Raw genomic sequence first — 9168 nt, 5'->3', positions numbered from 1 at the left:
CGGGGGGGGGGGGCACGCGGCCGGAGGCTTTTTTGCCTGGGGCGGCAAAAAAGCCAGAGCCGGCCCTGGATAACTGACAAGACTGCTTTACTTTCTCTCTTTGTTCTAGAAACTGTGGAAGCTTTGGCGTCTCATTTTATTGTGTACCATGTGTCAAATAACTGTACAGACCCAATCTAAGTGCTTCAGTGTTGTTGCCCTTCATACAAAGGTCACAGAGGTTTTAGAAAAAGATTTATGCCAAAGATTCCACCTGCTGTATCAGACACCGATGAAACATTCTGCTGCTGCATTGTTGATAAATTGGACAAAAGGCCTTCAGTAAGGGAGAGTGACCCTGTGATACCTCGGGGGAGCGTCCTGTAACCCCATGTTCCTCATCTATATATAATTGTGATATTGCAAATAAAGGATGCCATGTGAGGTATCAGGGGATCTGCTGAAACCCATTGTTCCATCTAAATATTTGCATCATTAATGCATATAAAATTATAAGAATTGTGTTGTATGGTTTTCACTAAAATATGCTGTGGGTTTGGGAAGCGCCCAGATACTAGCTCTCCAGAGACAACGACAAGGGAGGTAACCAACGCCCGGGTGGGTGCAGAACAGACATCACCAGCCTTTGTCCAGCAGAGGAGTTACAATTCAATGACTCACTCACAGGAGACACACCAGGGGTATTGCGTCACCTTGTGACTCAGCAATGCCCACCAGACATGCTTCTCCAAGCACATGGACTAAGGGTATAAAACAGAACACAGGGGCCCCATGCTTTGCCTTTTCTCCTCCCGTTATGCTGCAAGCAACAAGGACATTCAGAAGACTGAAGACTCCAACAGAGAAGACTGGTCCAGGTTTCAAGGGTGAAACCTGCATACTATGAATTGCAATATCCAGTGGGATGAGAAAAACTGCTTAATCTAGATGTTGCCCAGTCTAATAGGATTGAGAGTTTAGACTGCGTGTTTATATATTTTTTTATTTTGGTAACCACTCTGACTTTGTGCCTGTCACTTATAATCACTTAAAATCTATCTTTTGTAGTCAATAAACTTGTTTTACTGTTTATCTTTACCAGTGAGTTTCCCTGAAGCGTTTGGTAAATCTGCTCAGGTTTACAAAGGCTGGTATATATCCACTTTCCATTGCTGAAGTGGTGAACTAATTAATAAACTTGCACTGCTCAATAAAGGGTCTTGAGCAGTGAAAGATGGTATATTCCTGGGAGCTGGGGAGATTTGGCTGGTGCCTTTCTCTGTGTGATTCATGAGTGGCTCTGGAAGCATTCATGCAATCTAGCTGGGTGAGGAGCTCCACATGCTGCTGTGCTGAGCGATGATAGCACCTGGAGGGGTTTGCTGCTTGTCACTAGCAAAGCATTGTGAGAGAGAGACCAGGGTGGAGAGTTAAGGGGGTACAGCGGTCCCACAGTCCCAGGCTGCATCCCAGGGACTGCATCACAGTCCCTTATCTGTAAGCAATGCCAAGGAAATTCAGAGTTCGGCTGGCTTTTCTAACCTGGATTAAACATTTCTATTTTCCAGTAGCATCCTCGTTAACTAATGGGATTAGATCATCAACAGCTCAGACTGAAAGAGGTACAATACAAGGCTGCCTCTTTTCCCCTTCCTTTTTGACATGACATTCAGAACTGTAGCTATGCTTATACAATACCATTTGGATGCAACCATCACCCTGCCTTGGGTGTACAAGATAAAAACAAACTGGCAGCATATTCTTGTCATTCAGAAACTGTGTCCTTGATTTCACCTGTCTCAGAGTTGTTTGAAACACTGAGTTATTTGTCAAGCTAGTGAATCAATTGAAATCTCACATATAATAAATCATAGATGTTAGAGACTAAAGAAACCTACTGTATTGTATCATCTGTAATAGGTGCTATTAAAATTCACTATTTGCTATTCTGCAGTACCTCCTCTTCTAATTCGGGGAAGCTATTGGGGTTATTGCAGACAGTGCAGGTTGTATTTTAAATGGAACCTACCTGTAATCAGTCTTCCTGAAAATGCTAGAATACAGACTCCAGATACAGGATATAATTTTTGGTGGTTAGAGAGCCTACCGAGCCATTGGGAAGGCTGGGCAAAGGCAGACTCTTAAGAAAGGAATGTTTGGCACTGGAGGTATAGGAGTTTGGAGCTCTTATGTGGAGAAGAATCTCCCCCCACCCCCTTTCCTCCCCCCGATCAGATAATCCCCATTTTCTACTTCACAGACCCACTCCCCCCAACACAGGATGCAAGTACACTTTGATCCTTTTCTTTGTCCTCTCCCCATCACGGCCTTATAGCAAATAATCCTGGGATGTGTGTTCTGGTGGTTCTGCTCACAGGCGCCAACTTTCCTTAGTGCCGGTGGGTGCTCGCGCCCCCCACCCCCAACTCCGCCCCCTCCCTGCCCCTATTGGATCCCTCCCCAAATCCCCGCCCCAGCCCCGCCTCTTCCCCGAGCGCGCTCAGGGGAGGAGGTAGAGCGGAGGCAGAGGTGAGCTGGAGTGGGGTGCTACCGGTGGGTGCAAAGCACCCACCAATTTTTCCCCGTGGGTGCTCCAGCCCCAGAGCACCCACGGAGTCGGTGCCTATGGCTCTGCCTTGATGCCGGCCTCTTGAGCAGAGCACCAATCCCAGAAGTACTCCCACCACTTCTCCCACGCAGATTCAGCAGACTGCCCTTCCCAAAGGTATGACAGGTTCATTCCACAGAAATGGGGAGAAATTCATTGTCTATTTCACAGTCTCAGGGTTACAGAATAGACTGATACTCCAGTGAGTAACTTTATTTATATGACAGTAATGCCAACGGGCCCAAATCAGAACTAGGGCCTGACTTTGTTAGGTGTTATACAAACACTAGGTGGACATGGACCCTGCCCCAGCCAATTAAAGACAAGGCACAAGAATCGAGCATAACAAACAAGAGAAAGAAAAGGGGAAGCGAAGGAAGGAATTCATGGGTGACAGCAACAACAGGTGGATACACAGCTTGATGGTTCCAAACCATTTAAACATTTCTTTAGAATTATCCTTTCTAAAGAGTCCCCATTAAACCATAACCGCCCCCCGCCCCAGATTCCCTCTACATTTGCTCCCTCACCTACTAGATAAAGTGGACTCTCTACATTATTATTACTATATTATTACGTTTTCCTCCTTCTGCAGAGTCGATCTCCAAAATCCCTCTATCTAGCATTTCTGGCTCCTTTCAAAGAGAAACACAGATGATCCCCACACTTCCTGTGGACATTGGGTCCCCTTGGAAGCTGAGAGGCCACAAGAGCTCAGAAGTTTTCCCACTCCCTGCTGTTATCCAGAAAACAGGGACAGGTCCCTCCAAACATCAGGAGCAGGAGGGCAGAAAGTCCATTGGTCAGTTAGGCAGAGTATGCTCTAATGTCACTGCAATCCAGGGCTGTGAAGATGCCCCCAGGGCTCACCCAGTCATTATACCTCTCCTCAGTTACCCCGATTTCTCACATCTCCCCCATCCAACTGTCAATCTCCCAACTCTACAGAAAAGCATAGTATATGGAGACCCTGACATTGAAAAAGGCCTCAACTCAATTCCCATGCCTACAAGTAACTGTGGGCACAAATGCATTCGGACATCTAACTAATTGATTGCACAATTACATATGTTCCACTAAAAATGGAAACGTGGAAAAATCAAGGCCCTAGATTATCAAATGCATTTTTTTCCTTTCTAAAAAACTATTTCCAAAGTTTTCATCTCTCCATTAAAAGAGCAAAAGATGACAGCTGAAATATATCAGTGCAAGAGCTACTATAGCGCTTACCAAAGTATGTACATCGCCTTCAATGGCAGTTATATCTCTTCGATTTATATGGTGATCACGATTATCTTCATCCCTAAGGGTTTCATTCTTCTCATCTGCTTTAGGAACTGAAATCTAGGGTTACATCAAGAAAGGCACAAATAATAAACAATATCTTATATAGTGTCTTCTATCCTAAAGGATCTTAGAATGCTTTACAAACTACCAAATACATATACAGGAATAACTTAACAGAAGCAATCACCTCTGGGGTGGAACACAGCAACATTTTAACTGCAGAGAGCAACATTTCACCACAGTTTAGTATAGGACTGGGAGAACACTGCCACATACTATTGGGAATGCCGTGGAATTTTAAGTAGACAAAAGTAATTACCTAAAAAGAACGTGTCTACGACACCAGGCTAATACCTCTACTCTTGGCAAATGTGATTTGAGATCTTTAAGAACTACTTAAAGTAGTAGGGGGAGGAATAGCTCGGTGAAGGGGTAGGGATAGCTCGGTGATTTGATCACTGGCCTGCTAAACCCAGGGTTGTGAGTTCAATCCTTGAGGGGGCCATTTAGGGATCTGGGGCAAAAATCTGTCTGGGGATTGGTCCTGCTTTGAGCAGGGGGTTGGACTAGATGACCTCCTGAGGTCCCTTCCAACCCTAATAGTCTATGATAGTCTACTACTACTGATTAGACTTAGGAGTGTGCAGAAATTGGGTTACAAGCCAACAGCTAGCCAAACTTCTTTGACTGGGTCATTCACATGTTTTTGCTTAATTGTTATTGCTGTTTCTGTATTCCAGAGAAAGCAAAAAAGTGACTTTGCAAATGGATTCCTTGAAACCAGGGATAATTTTGTTGCTATGTCATTGCAACACAGACATGAACATATCAATTGCATAGCAAAACCATTTAATGAACTCAAGTTTATTGGTGTTTTGCATTGACTTTCTGGGTGCCTGTAAACTTCAAGCAAAGCAAAACTAGGTCAAGAAAAAATTCAAACTGACCTCACCTAAAAGATTTCACAAAACTTGGGTAAATCAAAACCTATGAGTTGCACACAGCCCTAGTCTGGAACTTTCTGGTACGTGCAGCAGAATGGAACCTATTCAAAAGATGTATCTGTCCTTGTTTCTAATCCTGATAGGTCCCTTTGTCTCTGTCCTAGCTGAGGTTTGCAAATCTCCAAAATTTAGCATCATCTTCAAATTTAATTAACATACTGTTCACTCCCTTTCCTAGATCATTAACATAGATGTTTAATACAACCTAATTCAGAGCCCTGCAGTGTCCAATTCTTGCCTCACCAAACTCAATTTTTTTTTTTTTTAATACAGTTCAGCCAGTTCAATTAGTAGAATGTTAGCTGATGTCAATGGAAGTTTCATGCCTTGAATGAGCAAAGAATTTATTCTTAAAGCTGTCAATAGAGCACTTTCAATTTAGCAATCTCATATTCAAGGGTCTCTCCCCAACACTTCTAATGTATTTGAGTCTAAGAAACTGGTACAAGCACTGTACGTTACACTTACCTACACACATTTGTATCATTTAAGGAGGGATTTGAAATAGGGTACTGTGGGTAGGATATTGTGGGCCTTAGCAATTCCTCCAATTTGGGAATTCTTTTTCCAGATTTCACATTTGAGACCTAACGGACACTATACTATTCTGGGTTCCACATATGAAATACCCATTTATCCTTGTGAGGGATTTGAAATTGCATATATATGTACACACTATATTTATACAGTATATTGAAATTGCATGAGAGAAATATATATCATTGTGTATTATATATAAAATACTTTTGTGGCACACTGGGCCTCATCCAAAGGCTACTGAAATCAATTAAAAGACTTCCATTGACCTCATTGTGCTTTAGATCAGGCCTTAGATAAATAAGTAGTAATAAAAACAATAATGCAATGTCTCCTACTAAACTGAAAAATAAAAATATTACATAAATAACAAAACAACTTGTGGAATGTTGCTGTTTAAATGTAGGTTAAGTAACATTCCATTTGTAGCCAATGTTTTTAGTTATTATTCATTTATTGTGTGATGTTATGATTAATCAATATGTTATATCATATATATTCATTCTATGTTAATTAGAGTTAATTTGTAAGATTATAAAAGTATAAGATCGATCAGTATTTAGAAGAACCAAGAATCAGACATGGCAAGCTGAAATGCAAGAACCTGTAGGCTGAGGCCTGCAAGATTTTAGCTTAGCTATTTTAGGTCTTGGAGACAAGAAATGATGACCCGAGTGACCAGAAAATAACTCGATGCCCTAAGATTATGGGAAAAGAGGCACCAAGTGGTAATATTGTGTTAAATTACCCAGAAAATAAATATTAGATCATAAAAATACTGTAAAGGCACATCTGTATCCGACATGTCTCAACCACGGGATACAGGTTGTGCATCAATGCTAATGAGAATAAAGGGAACTTATACAGCCTATAGAAAATTGGGGTCCCTTAAGTTTTCAGGGGACACAAACCAATAAGAGAAAGAGGGTTGACACTTTTATGGACATGCGCAGAATGTAGGTATAGACAGAATCACATTATAAAAAGAGGATGCCCAGAATGGGAAAATTGAACTCCCTATGGGAGACTCCATCAGGAACCATCCTCTACTGATGATCAAGCCAGTAGAGACCCATCAGACCCTAACACTGTTGTTAAGGATGTGAATATAACTATATTTGTAACTTATGCATAGGTATGTATAGAATTTCTATGTGCTTGGGTAACCTTACCTTTAATTGTAACTTTAATAAAAATTGTAAAACAGTCTAGACCTTGTACTTGTGAATGTATGTGTAGTCACTACCTTTGGTTTTTATGTGTTCCTAGAGACTCTAACTCTGAAGCAAGTAGCAGAGGTGACTTTTACTCTGTTAAGCTTGAAACTGTAGCTGCCACAGCTGAACCACGGTAGTGTTATTGTGTTACCCACATTACAAAATTCACTTTAAATAAAATAAAAGGCTACACATTGCTGTGGACTGAAAACTATGCCAACATGAGTTTAAAAAAATAAAAATAAAAAAAGATGTGGGATACTAGATCTGAACTTTTGGCTGAAAAAACTGGTGTCTACCTATCCTTCCAGCTGGTGTCTCCTCATACAAGGAGCCAGGGTATAACAAAACATAGAAGGGAATACATAAAAAAGAATAGAGAAAATAGGCAAATTCTCAATAGGAGTGAAACCAGCAAAACTAGCATCTATGCTTATTTACATCAGCAGAGGGTCTGGTCTATATAAATAATCTTATATTTCACAGTTTATAGTATGCAGCAAACGACAGGAACAAAAACCCAACCCGACTCAATACCCAAGCATGGCATTACAAAAGTCTCTGCTTACCTTAATTTTCAATGGGTTGATCTCCATATCTGAAGTGCAGTTCATGGGTCCATCAATTTCATATTGCATAATATACAGCAGGGTGTTGTTGTTGTATTTGTAAGGCCATTGAAGATTTAGCATCACCTTGCTGAAGGCACTTGGACCATTGTTTCTCAACTAGTGATGAGAAGAAAATTAATGACTGTGTAAGACTATCTTCTTTCCTTTGTTAATGGCTCAGTAGGCACTAGTATATATTTAAAATTATATGAAGGAGCATCTACAAGATTTCCCCTGACTGTCAGTACAATCAGAGTATCACCAGTGTTACTATGGAAAGAAATTTCATCTCCCAAGAAGCTAACTTATAATTACTTGAAATAATTTGCTGAAAAGGGGAGATTCTTCTGAAAAAACAAAGGAAAGATATTTTTCTGCCTTCAAGAAATTCCATTTGTTAAATGTACTACATTGCCCAAAGTGAGAGATATTGTACATTTCTTATCCAAAGTTGTATGTATGTTGTGAACATGTCAGATATATGATAAGAATAATTCTTTTAGATAAAGCAGTACCTTATTGGTTGTATAACAACTTGAATTACAGTCAGTCTTTCAAAAAAAACTATTTAAAAAAATTAATTGAACACAGACGAAAGCTGTGATAGTTGCTTAAAAAAAAAGGCTCTCTCAAAAGACTTTAATTTTCAAGGCAAAAGGCTTTTGTAATAATGACTGCATAATTACAGTATAGCTGAGTGTCCAGAATAATTAACACACTGAGTAGTCATTTTATTGGTTTCACTGTTGCAAGATTCAGGCGACCAGATAATTTGTATAGTTTTCTAAAGGATGATTTTATGGCCAATAACATGCACAGTTACGTAAAATAGCATAGGGGCTTATGATTCAGATATAAGCTGACTGCTGTAAGAATCAGAGAGGAATTTCTTCTCAAGTCCCACTAACTGCAACGTACAGCACTGCACAGCTGGCTATATCAATTGTTAGTATTTTTGCCTTCCTCAGAGGCTTGAACCAATGGACTAAATTGACTCAATGCAGCAAATTCTAAGTTCCTATTGAACAACCACATGGAGTAAAGCACATTTACCATAAAGGAAATCTTAACTAAAATATTTCCTCCTTCCCGTTATTTATTGGCTAGAATCCCGGACCTCAAATCAGTAACTATTACATACCTCATATATGTGCTGAACTAGAGGTCCTATGTCTTCTTCTGTCTCTGGATTCTCCTGGGGTTGCCAGTTTGCAATGGGGAGGAAGATGTGATCAGGAGAAGAGACACTACATAGTGAAGGGAATAAACAAAGCTATCAAATATTTAGCCTAATGAACTACTAATTTCTAAAAATTGACCCTAAGGCTTTCATAATGCAGACTCGAGAAAACTAAATTTACAAATATCTAAAAACTAACACTGACTGACACTGACCTTTCCATCCTAAATACTGGATGTTGGAATGAGCAGAAGTGTGTGGGGGGGGTTGTATAAAATGCTTGATCTTCTGCTCAATATACTGTGTAGAATAATTCTCTCTCAGAGGGATCTTTCTTCATATTCTTCTAGTTTGGGGTCATAGTATAAAATTAATACATGCTATCTGGACAACCTTCTGTGGTGAAAAATTCAACTGTGAGCAGTGTTGATGATAGGGGCATCTGATTGGTAGGGTCATACATAGAACTCAGCCAGCACCTGGTTGGTAATGGTGGTTTTACTAATTTTTCTTCCATTTTAAACATGAAGGTTTAACAGCACCAGGATCTCAAGGAACTTATTAATGCAGTAGGTTTCTGGTGGGAAGTAAAAATTAAAGAAAATGGTGCCTCACAGGCGATTTTCACTTTTCCCCTAAAAAATATGCAAGGCCTCAATGATTGTGAGCAATATTAGTGTTCCAGCAAGAAAAAAATTAACATCTTCACTGAACAGTCAGGATTCTTCAGAGGTTTAAGAGCTGC

The 9168-nt window shown here is 40.2% G+C and overlaps 1 protein-coding gene across 1 annotated transcript in view; it reads right to left on the bottom strand.

Moving 5' to 3' along the window:
• ITGAV (integrin subunit alpha V) overlaps nt 1–9168 on the bottom strand; it is an 82119-nt gene that overhangs the window by 9176 nt on the left and 63775 nt on the right. Inside the window, exons 24-26 of the mRNA XM_024201142.3 lie at nt 8385–8490; nt 7202–7360; nt 3818–3931 (exon numbers count right to left, since the gene is read on the bottom strand). Coding sequence (XP_024056910.1) covers nt 3818–3931; nt 7202–7360; nt 8385–8490 — 379 coding nt within the window. The remainder of the gene's footprint in view (nt 1–3817; nt 3932–7201; nt 7361–8384; nt 8491–9168) is intronic.

Source organism: Terrapene carolina, unplaced genomic scaffold (assembly GCF_002925995.2).
Source record: "Terrapene carolina triunguis isolate 2854851 unplaced genomic scaffold, T_m_triunguis-2.0 Scaffold62, whole genome shotgun sequence".
Classification (NCBI taxonomy): domain Eukaryota; kingdom Metazoa; phylum Chordata; order Testudines; family Emydidae; genus Terrapene; species Terrapene triunguis.
This window is presented reverse-complemented; position numbering and strand designations above follow the sequence as displayed.